Source organism: Nannobrachium achirus (genome assembly GCF_963921795.1).
Source record: "Nannobrachium achirus genome assembly, chromosome: 11".
Taxonomy (NCBI): domain Eukaryota; kingdom Metazoa; phylum Chordata; class Actinopteri; order Myctophiformes; family Myctophidae; genus Nannobrachium; species Nannobrachium achirus.
The window spans coordinates 31,806,905-31,828,599 of NC_137820.1; the positions used below are offsets into that span (position 1 = coordinate 31,806,905).

Genomic DNA, 21,695 nt, shown 5'->3' on the forward strand with positions numbered 1-21,695 from the left:
GGCTCCTTAACACTGGTCATAATCTTCTCAGCCTCTCTCTTAAACCCTCTCCGTGCTTTATGCAGTTCCGCCCATATGTTTTGTTGTTGCGTTCAGGTTTCTGTGTCCTGACAACAGTGAGCCTTCCCGATGACCGATTAATTTGTATCCTCTTCCTCTCGTGTTCCGTGTTTTCCTGGATTTCTCTTGTGTGGTCCTGTGTATTGAAATCTGGCCTCGGGATTTGGATGACAAAGTGATTTGATTTATTCTTGCATAACATAATCGTCTCTGTCGGGTGGAAACCTCATTATGTCCGAAACTGTTACTTTTTTCGGGATTCACATTCAAACGTAGCAGATCTACAAGCTCGCAGATCTGCCACTTTTGATACTTTTGTGTGACACTCTGTAGTATGTTTTGTGTGACAATCTGTAGTATGATCAAGTAGGTCTTTAATGTAAGGGGAAAACCCCCACAAAAACACCAAAAGAATATGGAGATAGGAGGTTTCTGCAGCGACAGCGGCGATGTGAATCTTGGGACTGTTTTGTCTCTCGGGGCAGGGATTGTCCCAGTCCTCACCTGCGCTGCTGCCTCTCTTTACCGGCAGCGGCGTGTTGGAACATGTCCTTAACCTCTGCCAGCCTGTCATACTTAAGACTTCAGGTGACGCTGGAAGTAGTCAACACCTTGGCACCCACGTCTCAAAACTGTTACAAACAAGGGGCTCAAGGCACCACCGCACACTTGTAAATCTGTCATGTTTAATCTTAACACGCATAGATGGTTTCCTTTATAGTTCATTATTAATTCACGTTAACACTTTAAACCAGGCAGCCTTATTTTGTGTACAGTATGTCATGAGTGAAAATGGCATACAAAAAAAAGTACTGGCACTGAAAGAAATGGCACCGAACCACTTGAATCCTATTGTCCATATCTCCGGACATGTCATAATAGTCCTTCGAACATTCGTTGAAAATTGGCAAACATTCTGTGAAAATAGCCAATTCCCAGGGACCCCTGGCGCCGCCACAAAAAAGTGCAAAAATGACCAAATGACCACCCCAACGCGGCTGCTAACGGGGAATTCCCGGGGACCACCGACTCCTGGTGCTCCAGAACGGAGGCAAAAGTGGTCGCGCCCCATAGTGGAGGACCCCCGACACTGCAGCCCGCTAAAAAGGCTGTAACTCGGCCTCCCAGCGTATACATGTGACCTGACGGTCGCTTATCTCCCGATTAGGGAGTCTTACTGTTTCCTATCAATTACACACACCATGGAGACTTAAATTCATGGACATTTGTTGTTTTTTGTCACATTCCTAAGCCAATAATTTGATGACCAGCAGTGGTTCCCTATGGAGACACAAAGGACACTCTTTGTCTCCTACCATGGATCCATGAGGGTCTTAATTATTCTCCTGAACAGAACAAAACAAAAAAGTCTCCATGATTGAATTCAAGTCTCCACGGGGTGTGTAATTGATAGGAAATAAGTCATTATTTTGGGTGAACTATTCCTTTAACAGTGCCATTGGTACAGTCAAAAGTTATGCTAAAAAGGATGACACAAAAAGCCCCCCAGGGGTTTGTTTCCATTGTGCTCTATTGTACTCTCTTATCTACCGGGGTAGTTAGGTTTTAAGAGCCCCCAGTTAGCTAGTAGTAGACCACCTGTTGTTACAGTGCAGCTACTCACAGACACACAGGCACACACACATGCACGCGCACACGCGCGCGCGCCAGGAGGAACACGTTCACATGAGACGACTCGCAGACAGTGTTGTAAAGTAACTAAGTACTTTTACTCAAGTACTGTACTTGAGTACACTTGAGTTAATGTGTACTTTACTTGAGTATTTTCAATTTCCAATACTTTTACTTCTACTCCACTACATCTCAGAGGCAAATGTTGTACTTTTACTCCACTACAATTATTCGAACGCTTTATTTACTAGTTACTTTGTTACAAAACATACAGCTAACCACTTCAGCTCTGTATACATTTTGGCCATTCGAAAATAGACGATCTACAAGCTCACAATGCGTTGCGACGCATTGTGAGCTTATAAATCGGCTAAAGTGAGTACTTTTACTACGTACTTTAAGTACATTTTGCAACCAATACTTTTGTACTCAAGGACCTTTTGAATTCCGGACTTTTACTTGTAACAGAATATATCTACATTGCAGTATTAATACTTTTACTCAAGTAAAACATTTGAGTATACTTTTTCCACCACTGCACACACAGTAGGACCCATGGTAGGACCACGTTCACATGAGACGACTCGACTGTCGTCTCATGTGACGTGCGCTGTTTTTTCCCCCTTCCATCTGGAACGTCCTATGGAACGTCTCCTCTCCCTTCCTTGATTGGCTGGAAGTGAAGAAAAGGGGAGGGTCTGGACGGCTCCTTTCCCTTTTGATTGGCTGCAAGTGGAAAAAAGGGGAGGACAGTCTTGAAAGTTTTCCTCTTTCCCTGCACCCTCACTGGCTGTAGACTACAGTCAGTACACTACAGTACAGTGAGAGTGTCTCACATTAGAGCAGACCTGAGCTTTAAGTCAACTCACGCATCGACCCATCCAGGTTTCTTTTTAGAGAAGTGGGGGAGACAACGGATCCTTTTTTTTGCATCCTGTCTTATGTTTTAAACTGCGATGGTGGGAGATTACTGCTCTCTGTCACCACTGGGAGATCATAAAAAGGACATGCACTCCTCACAACAGAGAAACTCCAAAAACGGACTAAGTTGCAAAATGGTGCTGCAAGCGGTGGGAAAAGTTTTAAGGTAAAACAAAAAAAAACTATATACGTGTATATGAAAAATGAGCACTTTTTCCCCCGTCTTCTTGCATGTGGAGCAATGCAACTCTGCAACAGCGCCATGCTCGTATTTATAATGGAACTTTCCATGATGGCACTATAGTAAGAGTTCAGTTGGCTGTCAAAAACATGAATTCTAAACATTTACTGTTAAGTTAAACCGCAACGCATGTGTTACTTTTTGTGTCGTTTCTACTGGTTGCGTCTTTGGTAAACGTGTAGTAGTAACTGCGTTTTAAAGGGAAACGACATGTCCCGTGTTGTTGTCTCGTGTGCTTTCATGTGGAGATCGATTCTTCGTTATTTGATTGAATCCTGACCGTTTCGATTGGATCTCTTTTGACTAGTCAAGTCAAGTAGTCTGGACGTTTTCAGAATGATAGTATTAGCAGTCTGTCTCTCTCTCTCTCTCTCTCTCTCTCTCTCTCTCTCTCTCCTCTCTCTTTTCATCCGCAAATTATACGTCGATCTTTATTGGAGCGTCTGGTTCCGGCGTTTACAGCTAGTGAGTTTAGTGGTCTGTCTCTGTGAAAAGATCGATCTAGATCTACAAGCTAGCGACGCGGCGGCGTCGCTATAGCTTGTAAATCTAGTTCTTGTCTACGAGCTGTGGTGGGAAAAAGTACTCATATTCAAGTAAAAGTATCAATACTGCAATATTGCCAATATATAAATACTGTTACAGCCAGGTCAAAGTCTGGAATACAAAATGTACTTGAGTAAAAGTGCAAAAGTATTGGTATAACAAATTAAAAGTACATAATGTTTGAAAATATTGTAGATCGGCTATTTTCAAATAGCCTAGGTATAAAACGGGGCTAAATTAAGTGGATTAATGTATGTTTTATAATATCATTTACATCTGCAAAGTAACTAGTAACTAAAGGTTTCAAATAAACGTAGTGGAGTAAAAGTACAATATTTGGATCTGAGATGTAGTGGAGTAGAAGTAAAAGTATTGGAAATTGGAAATACTCAAGTAAAGTACAAATACTTGAAAATGTTTCTTAACTCATTTAGTGCCACCCCTTTCACCACTAGAGGGCGCCCAGTGGCCAGAGAAAATCCCATAGAGATATGCTGGTATATGCAGAAGCCCTGCAGCCATGACTTGCCTGAACACTTTCCTTTGTGCATGACTGCATGTACAGGAAGAGGATGAAGTTAGCTTGAAGTTAGCTATTGGCTACCAAGCATTTTAGAAGCCTTATTTTCGTCAACTTAGCCATGATTAAACCTTGCACACCTCATGCATGGGAAAAAAACAGAGAAGAATGAGCTCTGAAAAATCCAATGCAATCCAGAGTGGATTTGTGCAGTTTGTTCACAGCTTTCAAACAAAAAAATCTGATTGGAAATCCGTTCAGGCATTCTTGAGATAATCGCCCTTATGTTTTACATGTAATGTAAACAAAAATGGCTGCCCTGTATGTTAGATGGGGTTGTATGGGGGTGGAACATGCAAAATCGCGATTGAAATCATGTTCACCAGATTTGATGGGGTCCAAAAAAAAAAAAAAAAAATTCAAAAAAAATTTTTTCAAAAAAAAAAAAAAATTTTTTTTTTTTTTTTTTTTTTTTTTTTTATATCCCGAACTTGTTCGGGATAGGCACCCTGTGATACGATCATATATCCCGAACTAATTCGGGATAGGCACTCAATGAGTTAAGTACAGTACTCAAGTATTTGTACTTAGTTACTTTACAACATTGTCTACACTACTACCGAAAAAAAACTTTTACAAATATTGCATTTGTTTACACTTTGGACAAAATGGCCAATTTTACATTGAGGTGCCCAGATGTCCCTAGTACCCACCTATCCGGTTACCCTTTTAAAGCCTTTTAAGCGGCCACTCATCATCAGGCAGACGGATCTCCCCAGCAAGAATGAACCGAGGGCAATGTGAGCCGTCTTCTCTTCTCCCGTGAATTATTTATTTAAGATTCCAAGTTCTGTGTTTAAGTCTCTAAGCACAATAACCATTAACACATAGCTTCCATAATACACACACGTCATCAATATTTTAACAATTATAAGGAGGAACCCCATAGTCATAGAACCTAAACGAAGCCATTTTAACAGATTTTGGATCAGATAGAAAAAAACGTGCAAACTTGTTACCTACTTGCAGCTTTTTTTGCGTGAATACAACTTAATCTGTATGGTAGACCCCAGCGGACCTTGGGGAGGGGGTTTCAGGGGGTCCCCAGCCAAATCAGTTAAAATGTCATCAAAATCGGTTTAATCACTGTAACACTATATTATATGTCAGCAGCTATTTGACAATAGCAGATCTACAAGCTCACAGTGATGCGACGGGCACCCTTGTAGATCTATTTTCAAACAATCTGGGGGGAAAAAGTGGAGCACAGATCTGGGGGACATTGACATGGAAAACATTTTGAGGACCACAGTGGTGGTTGATGTTAATTCAGCAAAACTTAACACATCTGCACACCCTGCTCTTATGTTGAGAAATATAGCCTAGATCATTAGTTATCAAAGTGGTCCCCAGGGAGGTTCCAGGGGGTCCCCAGCAAAAGTCCATAGCTTCACATTCATTTTAACCACTTTATTCGTTTATACGAATACTTTCTTTTTTTTTCTTTTTCTGGGGGGTCCCTGGCACAAACCATTTTCAGATTGGGTTCCGCAGGCCAAATAACATATCAATTTTGAGGTTCCTTTGCAGAAAGAATTTGAAGAAGTTGAGAACAACTAGGTCAAAATGCAACACACAGCAAAGCGGTGTGTTCCATTATCTCAGCTCGGTGGTAAATATGTCTGCACTTGTCTTGCATGCAGGGCAGTTTTGGGTAGAACAAGGCTTCAAGAAAGTATGTGGCGCATTCTAGGCCGTCTTGTAGCCGCACAAATGAAAGACAGCAGACATAAGACTCAGAAGAATGCATGACCCACATACAGTTAGAAGAATTAATAGTGTAAATAAATTGACCCACATACAGTTAGAATAATTAATAGTGTAAATAGACTGGGAAACAGGATTCCCATACATACTGTAAAGCATTAACCCCATGGAGAAGGGGGAAAAACAGTTGCAACATCAATGGGGGGGGGCACTCTGCGTACTCATCATGCTTTCTTGCCTAGGGATGGGACGATATGAACATTTCATATCACGATTATTGTGACAAAGGAAATCGCAAAATCCATTATCCTGGGGTGGAACATTTGCCAAAAAATAGCAGATCTACAGAGCTTGTAGATCGGCTATTTTTTGCTAAGACAGAGTGAAAAAAAGACTGTATCAAGTATGTATAAGTACCTTTTATCAAAATAGAGGGTTTAAGTGGTAGGGGATATGCAGCTTGGGCAAATAAAAGGTGAATTGATCCCAGTGCATGATGGAGGACGATATCATGATAAATTCAATCTCCACAATTCGATTATTTATCGTGAGTGTTTTTTAATCACGATAAACGATAATATTGCGTATCGTCCCATCCGTAGCCCTGTGTGGGGAGAAAAAAATGGGCCGATGACCTCTCTGTCATGTTTACATGTGTGTGCTGCTGGCCTCCTCGCATGTGTCATGTGAGAGGGAAACATGCAGTCATTATGAACTGAGTGTGTTCCTTCAGGCAGGGGACACAGACAGCCCTGTTTAAATTCATTTGTCAAAGGATTCTGCTGGTGACGACAGGTGTCCTCATGTCTGACCAGCAAGCCCAAAGGGCATATGCCTGCCTTTGTTGTCTATTTGTCCACAGACGCAATAGCATAGTTTTGAAGAATATGTCCACCATTTTAGGATCTCTAAACAGAATGCAGGCTGACAGTGAGTTGAAATGCATGCAAGCAGTGGAATGCGTCTGTGTGTGTGTGTGTGTGCGTGCGTGTGTGGTACAGTGGTAAGGTCTATCATAATATCTCCTTAACAAGTAATGACAGGCCCTACTGTACGCCGCTCCTTTCCAGGGAAACTTAATTGCTTTCTTTAACCTCCTCTCAAAAATAACACACCGATGGTAATCAGCTGATTTTTTCTTTTTTAGAAGCGCCCACCTTAAATTTATTATTTACCTTTTTATAGCCTCCTCCATTGAAAGAAATAGGGAGTTTCCAGGGAGGGGGAGGTTGTGAACAAAAGAGGGACTCTATCAAAGTTAACAAGGACACATAGTTTGAGTTTTACAAGGGGAGGAGACTAAACCTGTTTATGGCTTAACAGTTACCTTGTTCCCTCCTCCCAACCGATGGTAAAATTCCCTCAATTTGTACAAGAATGTTAGTTAGTTACAATTTAGGCATTTAGCAGACGCTCTTAATCCAGAGCGACTTAGAATAAGCAAGATAATACATCAATACATCAACATCAGTACATCAAATGCATAGAAACAGTAATCTAAGAAAAAGGACGTAGGTAGACCAGTTACAAGAATGGTTGCTGATAAAGATCAGTGGGATTTGATCAGTGGGATTTGTGGCATCGCGTATGACTGTTTATTTGTTTCCAAACAATATCGGTTGTATAAACCCCCAGGGCTTTATACTGTTTGGGGGGCTTGTGGAGTTGTGGGCTTGTAGATCTGCAGTTTTCGCCAAGCGCTCTTCCCAGAATAGGAATGCTAGGAGTTCATGTGACCAATGGTCTCTCACAGTTTGCTGACGACACCTATTGATTTGAATCCTTTCCCTGCTTTGTTCCCTTGTTTTGGATGCAAGAATCACTTAATTAGATTGATCACAAGGAGTGTGGCAAAAAAAAAGATAGACCTCTGAGTGTCAACGCTGTAGTCATGTCAGCAGCATCATATCTTGTGAGATCAATGTTTAATCTAGCCCACAGATTAAGCGACGCAGGCCTTGTTGAGTACATCACTCAACAAGGTAGTCAACCAAGGTCTCCCCACATAATCTCGTTCTACTCTCCCACGTGTGTTGCTTGCGATGTTGATGACGAGGCTCCATTACAAGGTCGGTACGGGGGGTCTTATGTTCTTTACAGAAAACCATTCATCACTACTGGAGGACAAGATGGGGAAAGGAGGGGGTCACAGCTGTACTCGTCTAGGGTCGGTGCATACAGTTTGTCTGAAATTGGAGCTGAGCGTATGTCCGTGCTTGAATTATTGAGCAAATAACTGAGTTGCAACCACTACTGCCACTTCTGGTGATGTTCCTGATTGACAGCTGACCCCTTTTGTTGCTTGCCTGTGCCCATGCCCAGTTCATAACTTTGTGTGTGTGCGCGTACACTAGGGCATTCACCAAATATTCGAATATAAAAGTCACTATTCGATGTTGTTCACCGAAGTCGAATATTCGCGTATTTTTATTTTTTTATTGTTTTCTCTTTAAAAAATATATAGTTTATAAAGCTTGGCTAGATAGGAAGTCATAAGAATGAGTTGTCAATGCCCCTGGTGGATGAATTTGTTAATGCTCTATAACAGGGCTTCTCAAACCTTTTTAGGCCGTGACCCCCAAAATAAACATATTTGAACTGGGGATCCCCACCCTGACAAGTACTTGGAATTGTAGGTATTAATGTGACTCGGTTCCACAGATAAATATTGTGAAAATAGCAGATCTACATGCTCACAACGCCTCTCGTTGCGAGGCGTTGTGAGCATGTAGATCGGCTATTTTCACAATGTTCGCCTCTCGCTTACTTAATATTTGACAGTTTGGCCAGTCCTGTCGAATATTCGACAATTCGCATACTAAAAATCAAACCTCGGTTCGAAGTGGAGCTGTGTGTGTGTGTGTGTGTGTGTGTGTGTGTTTGTGCCTGCACAACAGCGCCCCTCCTTTAACTTGGTGGCCACTCAAGGTATTGCCAGGCTACAGACATACCCAGCCAGCCAGCCACATAGCCAGCCAGCCACAGACATACCTGTCTATTGGGAGCGCTTTCACCGCTCCAAAAATCACTATTCGTGAATGTCCTAGTACACACACACAGACAGACTAACACCCTGTGAATGCTCTCTTACAAACTCCTGTGTAGCTTTACACAGAGTATCTATTCTGCATAGACCTCAGCATTGCGAAGCTTGAGCCGCCGGGCTTGGTCTGTCCTTAACGCGGACTCTTTTTAGCCCCGTAATGGCTGTCGTGGTTTGGTTTGGCTCTGCCTGGCTTGGCTCAGGATGCCTGTGCTCCTTCGGCTGTGGTTTTTCAGGGAAAAGGGCCATTGAGAGTCTTATTCAGTTTGAATCTTGAAATAGATCGGGAGGCCTGGCTGGGAGCTCTCTTTACGAAATGACAGAGTTCGCTCTCTTTCAAGTCTAGTGCTATCAGAGGCTGAAGCGTGATTTATGCTGACCTTGTATGACGGAGAATACATCGACGGGCCCTGCTGTACGCCCAGTGATATTAACCCAGTGATATGGTGTTGGTATTGATGTCACATTATGACCGAGATGGAACTGGAACAAAGTTCATTAAGGATATCAGAACCTCCTGGCATTCGACTGATTCCTTATCCAACCACTCCCACTGCACATTGTCTGATTACCCTTACTAGATACACTTTTGCACTTACAGTGTTTTAGTTTGTTTTCTTAGAGCCAGACATTTTCTGCAGTCCTTAGGATATCATTTCTCACATCATTATCGTGGCTGACGTGGCATATAGTATAGTAAGTTACAGTGTTGAAAAGCACCTATAGCCGGAAATCTGCTGTTGAATGGCCGGTGTGTTTGTGTGTACTGTACACTGTCGTGACGGGTCGAAAGCTGACCAAACTTGTTCGCTCGGCCACCGCCGGCTACGGTGATATAGGGGGTCTATTCAGAAATGTACATTTAGACTTATATATAGATATATATGGTATATTGCTAAAGCTGCATGTTTTCTCATAATGAAAAAAATTATGATGAAACGTTGGATTACTTGTGCGTGCCCAATGTGGTGAGTATCCTTCCAGTACTCAAACAGAAATGACAGGCTGTTGTGCCATTTTCTTCTAATCATTCTAGCTATTTAATTCACATTAGATGTTTATATGATAAACCAAAACACAGATAACATTATGCCCATGTCCTAACCACAAATGTACCATCTTTATTGGAGCGTCTGGTTCCGGCGTCTACAGCAATACGTTCAGCTGTCTGAAAAGAACTAGATCTACAAGCTAACGTAGACGCTGTGCACTGGTTATCTTTACCGCTATCATGTCTCAATAATGATTAAAGCATGCACACGTTCATGTGTTGAAAAGCAACATCCGCTATTTTTAGCTGTAGCCGTCTGTGGATGTGGTGTGGAGAGGGGTGCATTCAGCACCCTTTTCACACCTTTTCTCAACCGACTTCCAGTCTGTAGTAGTCTGGACAACAACAGTTTGGTGTGTTAAGAGCTTTACAAGGGGCAGAGATTGTTTTTTTTTTTTTTTTTTTTAGATTTAAACATTTATTGCATTTTACTGCTTGGAATGCTCCCTTCACTTAACGGAAAGATTACCCCAAAATGGCACTGTTGTGGAGAAACAGATCCACCCACAACTCCCCTGAGATAGAATTTTAATTGACTGACTGGCTGGTTAGGCTCTTAAAGGACAGATTTGGGATCATCTTGCCCTCTGCACATAATTCCTCTTGTCATTAGGAAACTCAAAAAGCAAACTCTCCTCTTTTCAGTAGAGTGAGGAACTTTGCCTTCTGCTTGAAGCAGAGAGTAGCTGGAAGCTATCATCTTTGTCTTGTTGAACAGTATGGCATGAATGTGAATGCAGTTCACCCTGGCAGATTGTATTAACTACCTCCACATGCCAACAGTTAGATTCCTACGCAATACAGCAGGCCAATTTAAGTAACAGTTGTGCAATATTTGGCTTGGCAGGAACCAAAGGCTGAAGGGGGAGGGGGGGGGAGTATTCACTGTGTGGGTTACATGGGGGGGGCTTAGATATGTTGAATACATTTAAATTGCCTTACGCACATACTAAAACATGAAAACTGCAGCTTCTGGTTTCTTGGCTTATAACGTTGCAGCATGTGGGCTGTGAAATTATTAATTTATTTTGCGTTTTTTTCGTACTGAGCTGAATGACTGTGCCATGTCTTTGGCACATTCAGCAGTCAACGACCTAGTCTTACGTTTTCCTGCTTTGAACCGTTGTTCCACGGGGCGTTTTGGTAGCAAATTGTAGCACGTTTTAGCCTAAGCACTTGAGCTAATTCCCCCTGCATAGTTCTATAATGTGGTCCCGAGTGATTCTTTGTATTAATTGGAACCAGGTTGCCATGTTAATGAGACAGGTTCTGGGTGTACCTGCCAGAGGCCTGGTCGTCGTCTTTGGAGGTTTATTTTAGAACAGTGTGTAACTGTGTATTCAGCAGTCAGCCAAGAGCTAACGCACAGAAGCCCCGCCGACTACTAGTGTTAAGTGCAGCAACGCCGAGCCATGCGACGTGCGCCGTCTGTGCACCAGTCGCTCAACAGACGTGGACATTGTGAACTTTCTTTTGCGTGCATGCTTGTGTGCACAGACGGGTTTTACTGGACGCGTGACACGTGCTTGCACAAACATACACCAGACAGGGCTTGTTTCTGCATGGGTTTCTCGTGGTGGGATCATGCTTGTAACACAGCTGCTGGGTCCAGCTGGTCTGGCCATGAAAAGGGAGAGAGAGGGGGGATATAGTCAGCTGTGTGCGTGTGTGTCCATGCATGTGTGTGTACACTAGGCCATTCACGAATAGTGATTTTTAGTATTCGAATTGTTCAACCTCAAAGTATTCGAATAGTCGAATATTCGACAGGACTGGCCAAACTGGCCAATCTGTCAAATAATTAAGTAAGCAAGAGGCGAACATTGTGAAAATAGCCGATCTACATGCTCACAACGCCTCGTAACGATGTAGATCTGCTATATTCACAATGTTTATCTGCGGAACCGAGTCACATTAAATGTAATACCTACAATTCCAAATGCTTGTCAGGGTGGGGGTCCCCAGTTCAAATATGTTTATTTTGGGGGTCACGGCCTAAAAATGTTTGAGAACCCCTGGTATAGAGCATTAACAAATTCATCCACCAGGGACATTGACAACTCATTCTTATGACTTCCTATCTAGCCAAGCTTTATAAACTATATATTTTTTTAAAGAGAAAACGAAAAAAGAAAAAAAAAGAAAAATAAGCGAATATTCGACTTCGGTGAACAACGTCAAATAGTGACTTTGATATTCGAATATTTGGTGAATGCCCTAGTGTGTGTCCATGCATGTGTGTGTACACGTGTGTGAGAGCGTCTTTGAGGAGAAGTTGGGGTTGGTGTCAGTGAAAGGTAACGGCGGGGGGAGGTCTGAAAAAAGAGAGAGTAGCTACAGACAGGAACCGACAGCTGTTGGGTCGGTCTCTGCTCAACACTGACCCCAATGTCACCCTGCTGTACAACTTCCCTATTGTTTTTTAGTCGAGATAAGCACCGTCAAATCAGTCACCCATTACATTCATGCACACAGCGTTACTACAAAACGGATAGAATTGCCGTTTCAAATCTGTTAGAACAGCGGTCTTCAACGCAGGCCGAGGACCCCTTATCTGAGAGAGATGAAGCAGGGACACCCCACAACCTTATACAGTAGTTTCATTATCATCAGTGTATCTTGGGTTAATCTAAATGTGTGTCGCCAGATATTTAACCACTTCAACCGTCAATACTTAATAAACTTGACCTACCAACTCTGTACTTAGTCTGCTCTTTTTCCCCTCTACACCAAAGCTCTTTGCCGAAAATAGCTGATCTACAGGCTCACAACGCCTGCTACTATTTTAAGCTAAAGTTGCGATTTGGAGGACCCCCTGTCGTAACTCTGAGGACCCCCTAAGGGTCCCGGACCCCCTGTTGAAGAACCCTGTGTTAGAATTTGTTGGCCCTGCAGGGCTCTCTGAGTATACGTTCCATTTTGGAATATTGTTGTAACGCGCTTTGACAAAGCTTTCATACACAAAGATGCCGTAATGGATGGATCGTCATCGTCGGCTCCCATTTCGTTGGGCTCGAACGAGGCCCCTGGCCTGGATTCTCTCTTTTCTTGAGTGTACAAATCACGGATGGGTTCCCAGCACTGGAGCCAGGCTGGCTGTGGCAGCAGTCCCCCCAGCCCCAGAGCCAGGCTGGCTGTGGCAGCAGTCCCCCCAGCCCCAGAGAGACGTGCCCAGCACTGGCCTCAGTTCCACCTCCAGCCTCCACTCTTGCCTTCTGTGCCTGCCCTGCAGGGACGTGCTGGGCCCCTGATTCAGCCCGGGAAAAAGAGTTGGAGAGGCCCTCATTGTGCGCTATAGAGAGAGATCTCTCTCTATAGCACTGCTGCTACTCAAATATTTGTTTATTTCAGATCATGACAGGTGACAAGCCAGTGGGCCAATTATTGTGCATGAGTTATATTTCGTCGTTGTCGGGTGGAAACCTTGCATGTCCAAAACCGTTTGTTTTGTATCTATCATTTTAAAAATGGTTTAAACTAGTGAAAACAGCCGATCTACAAGCACACAACGCCTCGTACCGTGAGGCGTTGTGTGCTTGTAGATCTGCTGTTTTCACTACTTTTGTGCGACAGCCTTGTATGATGAAGCAGGGCTTTGCTTTGCGCAAAGAAATCTACAAATGTGAAACTTGGAGATACAAGGTTTCTGCCTGACAGTGACGATTTACTTTGTCGCTCCCCAAAATCGAACGAAGGCCGACATTTTATTTTATTTTTTTTCCTAATGGCCGGCCTGGACCGGCCGGGAATGAACAGGCCGTTCGGGAGTTGTCCCGCTTTTCCCAATTGCCAGCACGTCCCTGCTGCCCTGATCTGGCCCGGTCTGGTGGTGAGTGCAGGAGTCAATCCACTGCCTTTTATGGCAACAACTTTGCCTGAGAGAACTTTACCAAGAACCTGTGTGTGTGTGTGTGTGTGTGTGTGTGTGTGGGGAGACAGACTATGTACGCATGAGGGGAGGGGTGCTGGCATAGAGGAAGTTTTCTTTATCCTAAAATAAACTAATGGCTCCAGAATTTCACCTCCCCGTACCCACACAAATGTTCAAAAGGAGGGAGGAGGCATTTGTATGGAAAATGACGAAATTATAGAGAGCGAGAGACAGGAAATGGGCTCAGTGAAACAGAATGTTTTCGAAAGGAAAAGAGTGGGGGGGACAAGAGACGAATACGAGCCGTCTTGAAACTTTTCACAGACAGGAGTGGAATGGATTCTGGTGAGGGGGCTTAGAGCCTTTGAACACAGCTAGTGTGAGCTGATGGTATCTTGTGGAAGAAACTCATTTTCCCCGAGTAAGCTCTTTCACATGACGGAACATGTAGCTCACGGCATGAAAGCCACATGGACCGCATGGATGATGATGTGCCTCTGTTCTGCACCCTGGTAAGAGGCCAGGAAGGGGGGGGGGTGAGGCAGACAGGAATGATACTGTAAGACCAAAGTCTGATAAACGGATAGAATATTAAAATATATATATATGCCTTATATGCTAGGGCATTAACGAAAAAGTCAACAAGTCGACTCAGTCGACGTCATTACACAAGTCGACTCCCACCAGAGTAAGTCGAAAAAAACAACAACTTTCTATTGTGAAAAGTCGTTAATGCCCTACTATATGCAGTATATACTTCACTAGTTCTTAAAGTGCTGGCTAATAACTAGCATCGCGTCACCCGGCCAATCATTCCGCTGCAAACATGAACAGTATGTGTGCACATGCACAGTCTGTCGGTGCACGTTTGTTTGGTGCGAGTCTGCGAGAGCCTGGCACGGCGGTGAAAGTGAAGCGTGAAACCGTAGGCTTGTGTGGCATCCAAAAGTTATATATACATATTGAATGGCATATTGGTGGCAAATATCTCCCCCCGAGCCTAATAAAAGCAAGTGTGTCCTCTTGGACAGTTAGAGGATGTATCGCGACGCACTGTTAGTATAGTAAATGGCGTCTGGAGCAAAGGGCTGGCACTGACGGAGCTCTTGCTGCAGGCATGTTGTGTGAAAGTGCCAGACCGGGTTGATGTCTGGAAGCGGAGTGAAAACAGGGCTTTTTGAACGCTGCATACCGGCTATGAGGGGCCTCGCGCTCCAGTCCACACACCATGTCATGTTCTGTATGTGTTGATTAGTTCCCATGGTTATCAGCTGGGGTTCCTTCAATCCCACACTCTACTATGGATGGGATGATATGAAAATGTCATATCACAATTATGATGAGAAAAGAAATCGCGATTTACGATATCACGAGAATCAAAATCCATTATCCTGGGGGTGGGGCATTGTGAGCTTGTAGATCTGCTATTTTTTGGCAAAGACATTTGATAGAGAGTGGAAAAAAACTGTATCCAGTACAGTATTATAAGTACCTTTTACCAATTATAGAGGGTTTAAGTGGTACCAGATATGCAGCTCGGCAAATAAAAGGTGAATTGATCCCAGTGCATGACGGAGGATGATATCACAATAAATTAAATCTCCACAATACGATTATCGTGTTTTTTTTTATCACAATAAATGATAACATCGCGTATCGTCCCATCCCTACACTCTACTTTGCTAACCCTTCATTCACTCTCACCTAAATCTCCAATGTGTCTTGTTATTTGGCTGGTACGTGTCATGGACTTGTCTCTCCCCCCCTCTCTCTCTCTCTCTGTTTCTCTCTCCTTCCATTTCAGATTCTCTCTCTGTTTGTCTCTGTCCTTGCAGAACATGCCAGTTCCAGGTCCAATAGCGGGAATTCTGGGAATCGGTTGAACAGGGGGAGTGTCTCTTTGAAAAGGAAGGGGGGGGGGGGGAGGCGAGAGCCAAGAACACATGGCTGTGGATCATTGTTTTTAGACACGGGGTTTGTTGGAAACAGAAAAGATTGCAGGAGGCGAGGAGGGCAGCGGTGCGAAGCGCGGCGGAAATGAAGGTCAACAACAGCGCAATAAATTCAAGGGGAAGCAAAGTAGAACTGTCCCCTCCGTGTCCTCAAGCAAACCCAAACAACGGTAGCACAGCTACAGTCCAGAGGTAAAGGGAAGAGAGAGAGAGAGAGGACAAGAGAGGACTTTTAGTCATTACAGAGCGCGAAAAGCCTTGGGAGTTAGAATGCAGATCACGCTGTTTATATTCCTCTCAAGTTCCCTTTTGACGCAACGGAATAGAGATACTTCAATATCAACTTCAAGTCGGGGGCCCACTTAAGAATGATTTATAGGTGTCTGTCTGTGTGCTGAAAATGTCAGATCTGCAAGCACTCTAGAAGCGTGGTGAGCCTTGTAGATATGACATTTCGTGCACGACACCCACGTGCAGCTAAGTGTAACTTGGGCTTTATATCCTCCAAAGTTCTGGAGAAAGTAAAGACTGTGGTGGTGAGAACCGTTTTGAGGGCAGAGCCGTGCAAGTAAGTCTGTGTTTATCCGTGCGTCTGAACAGAACAAAGCCGGGGCTGTGTCAGCTCTTTTTATTTGTCTCACTAGTGTATCAAGCCTTTTGACCTTCGACCCCAGATAAGCCTGCTTCGGTGGAGGGGTGTATGTGGGGGGGTTATGGCCCTGGAAGTGTAGGGAGAGTGCGATGTGACATACACATGCTAAAACTAGCAGTGGAAGTACAAGGCGCTCGGGACGATCGTCTGTGCGGTAGTTCCCGGCCTAATGATGGGTCGGAGGCCGTCCTTGTGGCGCGGCTACAGCCACATGATAACTGGCTGCTATGAATGCCACGTCTGTTAGTTCATGCTAATGACGGCATGAACTGTTGGCGTGTGTGTGGCAATGAGAACAACTACATCTGTAACAATGCTAACACTCGTATTATTCTGAAAGGTTCCCAGCCTCCTTTGATAGCCATGCACTAGCAGCACACAGAAAACCAAAGGTTGCAGAGGGCTTGCAGAGTCTCTGGAATGAACCCACGATCCGCATCTTGACAACAGTTTGCCATGGCCTCGGTTACATTTTCCATTTACAATACATTCGATAAGATAAGACCTTTTATTGATCCCGCCGGGGAAATACAGACGATGAAGACATGCCACAAAACAGCTGGAGATTAACTCTGTCTGTGGCCAGATTAGAGATTTACCCTCCTTTGTTACGCTTAACACCTGTCTGTCGGATGGAAATGTCCAATGTCCAAAAATGTTACTTTTCTTCTACAAATTCAATAATGGCAAAAGTAGCAGATAGACAAGCTCAAAACTTGCAGATCTGTAACTTTTTGTTATACTTACTCAACTGTAGTATGATAAAGTAGGGCTTTCATTTACAAAACATCACAAAAAAGAAATTTGGAGATAGTAGTCAAGTCTGACTTTACTCGACTACATTCAGGGAATCTCTCTGCGCGCTATAATGTGTGTACCTTTCAACTCTGCATGTGTGCTCCTGTCCAGTGTCCACAATACCTAACCGCTCCCCTCTCCTCCTTTGTGTCTGGCAGGAAGTCGAAGACGAAGCCCAATGGGAAGAAGCCGCCGGCGGAGGAGAAGAAGCAGTACCTGGAGACGGAGTTCACCAAGATCCGCGTGGTGGACTTTGACCTCAAGGAGCTGGTGGTCCTCCCCAGGGAGATAGACCTCAACGAATGGCTCGCCAGCAACAGTGAGTAGTTCAGCCTGCGCCGTCCGGCCGCACAGTAGCTAGGGGTGGGCGATATGGAAAGATAAAATATCTAAAAACACAGATTGAACACAAAAAATAACTCAGGATTGTGTTGATCGTGTCCCAAACAACAATAAAATAAGATAGGGTTGTCCCAGACGTGAAGTGGCCCTTTAAGTACAACCACCTACAGTACAAGGTAACAAAAACTAAAAGAAAAAGGAGTAACAGACCATTTAGACCAGTGGTCCTCAATGTGGGTTCCTTTTGGGAGGTCTAAGTTGATCCTTACAAGTATGTAACTCTGATAGTATACAATTGAAACCAAATGGACCCGTAAGGGTCCATTTGTATACTCATTTGTATACTGTCAGAGTTACATACTTGACATTTTAAAGTTTGAGAACTACTGATTTAGACGAAAATGCAGGTTTACATGGATTCTGCAATGAATCTCTGCATTAACAGTTCAACAGGATTTAAGGCTCCCTCATTGTATCACGATATATATGATATCTCTGAAAAGGCATATAGTGGAGACATTGTATTATCTCAGCGATATTTATCACCATATCGCCCACCCCTAAGAGTAGCTCTAAAGAGACTCCTAAGAATAACAAAAGGAAGTTGTCAGGAAGAATAATATATACACCGTAAAATCCGCTGTTAAATTAACGCAGATGAGGTTCACCAGAGCCATATAAAAAAAAAAGACTACACTTAATCCAGTCTTAAGTAAATGTATTTCGGCTGTAAACGTACCGTAACTGGTAATCAGTTGACACTAGGCCCTAAAAGCTTCCAAACGTGAGATACCCGAGAGGCTCAAGTGTAATGGCCTCTCGCATTTGGAACATCTACTTCGGACATCTACTTTTTAGATGTTTCTGTTTTGCTCTCTTTGGTATGCACTTGTCATCTGGAGACCGTGTTTTCATTGATATTGGAGCTGTTGGCTCTGACGCAGCCAAGTCCTTAACGTGTTGCAGCCGTGCTACGGGCCATAACCTGTTCCCAATAATAATACCATGAGCTGCATGTTTTCTCTTCTTTTTTTATCACCATCGTTTTTACAGCCAAATCCAGTGCCTGTTGCGCAACGCAGTGTTTCAACTCGTATTGAAGTAGATGATCAGTATCGTTATAATCTCCTCAAGAGTTCGAACCACTCAGGCTCTATATATAAATATTCAAAAATAGACGATCTGCAAGCTAACAACTTTTAGATCTGCTGTTTTAAAAATGTTTGTGGTTCCTTTTCTCCTTTTCTTTTTTTCTTTTTCTTTTTTTGACAAGACAAAGGACAATACAGGAAGATAAAAAAATAACAAGAAAACAATTATTTATTTAACAAATATATACATTTGTCCAAAATAAGGGACACCAGGATCAAAGTGGTTACGTCTTTGTACTGTGCTGACTTGAGCTGAAGTGGGCAAGGAGGATCATGAGACTCTTTATTTTGGCGATCTTCCCTTGTTTTGGTTGTGCACCCGGATCAGCCAGGTGCTTAGTGGGGCGAGGTGAAGAAACCAAATCAAAAGACTGAGCGTTCCTTTCCTTTCCTTTCCCTTCCCTTTTTTTTTTAGCTGATAAAACACGTCTCCTGTAAAAACAGACGGGGCATGTTTTGTGCCTACGCATTGGTTTTGTTGTTCCAGACTGAAAAGGTGTAAATGTGCAAGCTCTCACATACAGATCCTTCTCGAAAAATTAGAATATTGTGAAAAAGTACATTTTCTTGAAACTCTCATATATTTCTTGAAACTTTCATATATTTTAGATACATTGGACATTCAGTGAATTATTCCAAACCTTTTTTTGTTAAGATTTTGAATTTTTATGGCATAAATCTCATGAATTTCAAAAGTCCATATTTCAAAATATTACGCTATTACACAAAACCACTCAAAACAAGGATTTATAATAGCGAAATGTCAACCTTCTGAAGTCAGAGTTGTTTGAAAACAGTGGGAAGTTTCCGAAAGTCAGTTATGATTTGGGGTGCTCTGGCATCTGCAATGCTTTTTCACACAATATTCAAATTTTTCGAGAAGGATCTGTACAGTACACAAAATGTCTCAATCATGAATCAGTTTGTTTTTTAACCACATTAACCCTGATGTCCCTATTTTGAGAAATTTAAAACTTTTCTTTTTTGTACATTTCCGAAAATAAAACATCCACTTTGTGAGCTTTTGGATCTGAAAATGTTCACTAATTATCGTGCATATTATAGGGCTTAAGCGGTTAAACACAAACATGTTGTGCACTGCCTTTACAATGACAAATGCATATCCCACCATCTGCCAGTCTGCATGCAACTTGTTGCGTGTATGAAACTAATAAGCGACTACATGATAAATAGTTATTGTACTCTACTCTTTAATGTGGGCCTAATGAGTCCTCTTAGCATTAGTAACAGAGTGTGACGAGGTTCCCTCGAGGCAGAAATACCTGTTTTCAGGTTTAGGTGACGACTGAGCCAAAAAACTCCCCAAACAAACGCATGCCAAAGATGGCAGCAGCCACCTCCCATTGTGTGCCTTTCATCTGGGGCTCAGTCACCGTCACGTGCTCCGTTTGACAGATTATTGTTAGTGACAGTCACTTTCCACGGGATATAGTGATAGATGGGTACAACAGAGAGTACGTAGGTAGGTACGTACGTTGGCACAGGCGTGTCCACTATCCTCATCTTATCTTCCATAGGAGCACGTGGCTGTTAAGACTCTTAAAGCGTAAACTTTCTGATAACATGAGAATCTGCCTTCATCAATAAATCAATAAAAAAAAAATATATATATATTGCTTTTATTACTCGGGACACTTAATCACTTAAAGGTGTAACGGATTCTCCTAGGGAAACTGAATTTCAGTCTTTGTGAGATGTGTTACTAGACACCTTTACAAACACATTGGTAAAGACATTTTTTGGTAAGGAATTTATTCCACGACTTTTTTAAAGATATTCCCTTCCTATAATGGGGTTTGAGTGGTTAAAATGTCCTGGGATTCAAACGGTATCGACAGTGAATGTCCTAATCGTCCCATGTTGGTCGCTAAAGTAATCCTAATTAAATGACTGTGTGTGTGTGTGTGTGTGTGTGTGTGTGTGTGTGTGTGCGTGTGCGTTTGCGTGTGTGTGTATCTCTATGTTGCGGACCACAGCGACAACATTCTTCAACCTTATCAACCTACAGTACAGCACCATCTCAGAGTTCTGCACTGGGGACACCTGTCAAGCCATGACGGCCTGCAACACGTGAGTGTACATACACACACACACACACACACCTGCTCCCTCCGCCGCCTTGGTTTATTCAGCAGCGTCCCGCCGCCAAGCCCCATTGGTTTATTCATCGGAAATCTTAGCGTCCCACATTGGTTAATTCATCAGAAGTCTTATCGTCCCATTGGTTAATTCAACAGACGTCTTGTGGTTCCGTTGGTTAATTCATCTAGGACAGGGGTTCCCAAACTCTTTTTGTCTCAGGGCACCCCATGAATATTTCTTTAATCCGAGGCACCCCTACATTATAATTATCACTCCCAGCACCTTATATTTATAGCATATCGTCGTTGTCGGGTGGAAACCTTGTATGTCCAAAACCGTTCGTTTTCTATTTATCTATAAAATGTACTAAACATCTACAAGCACACGAGGCGAGGCGTTGTGTGCTTGTTGATCGGCTGTTTTCACTAGTTTTGTGCGACAGTCTTGTATGATGAAGCAGGGCTTTGCTTTACCAAAAGACGTACACATTTGAAACTTGGAGATACAAGGTTTCTGCCCGACAGTGACGATATTTTAGTGATTATGTTGCGAGGAAAACGTTGAGATAATAGTTAGAACTGACTGAAAATAACTTTGTACTTTGTACTTGTACAAGTTTAAAATTATACTAAATATTTTTTCAAGTGTCCAAATAAATTCCAAATATTATCAAATTGTCTCCCGGCACCCCTGAACCGCCGTCACGGCACCCCAGGGTGCCCCGTCTCCCACTTTGAAAACCCCTGATATAGGATCTCTTATATAATGCTATGGTTTGGAGAGGGGGTGGTCATAACCTCTGGGATGTTCCCACTTCAGTCCTTTTGTTTGAGCTCACCGGGTCATTGCCAATGTTGGAATCCCCAGTGACGCTCGCTGCATTCTCAAACTGCTTGCAGTGAGTGAGTGGCATGCTACACACGTACAATAAACATCTCAAGCGCTGCAGTCCCTCGGCCGTGTGCGTCTGGGCTGGCGATGCCGCTGAATTCAGGACATGCAGTTCCTAGATCGAGTGCTGTGATGATCGGGATGTTCTGGCAGA

General features: G+C 43.2%; 1 protein-coding gene across 2 annotated transcripts in view; it reads left to right on the forward strand.

The window, feature by feature from the left end:
• The window catches only part of mob2a (MOB kinase activator 2a), a 122,858-nt gene that overhangs the window by 92,811 nt on the left and 8,352 nt on the right, over window positions 1-21,695 (forward strand). Inside the window, exons 1-3 of one of the 2 annotated variants that reach the window (XM_080736550.1) lie at window positions 2,521-2,779; window positions 17,213-17,373; window positions 20,545-20,638. In XM_080736550.1, coding sequence (XP_080592676.1) covers window positions 2,649-2,779; window positions 17,213-17,373; window positions 20,545-20,638 — 386 coding nt within the window. In that variant the 5' untranslated portion in view covers window positions 2,521-2,648. Of the gene's footprint in view, window positions 1-2,520; window positions 2,780-17,212; window positions 17,374-20,544; window positions 20,639-21,695 lie in introns of those variants that run through there. The other variant, XM_080736551.1, reaches the window with a different exon arrangement.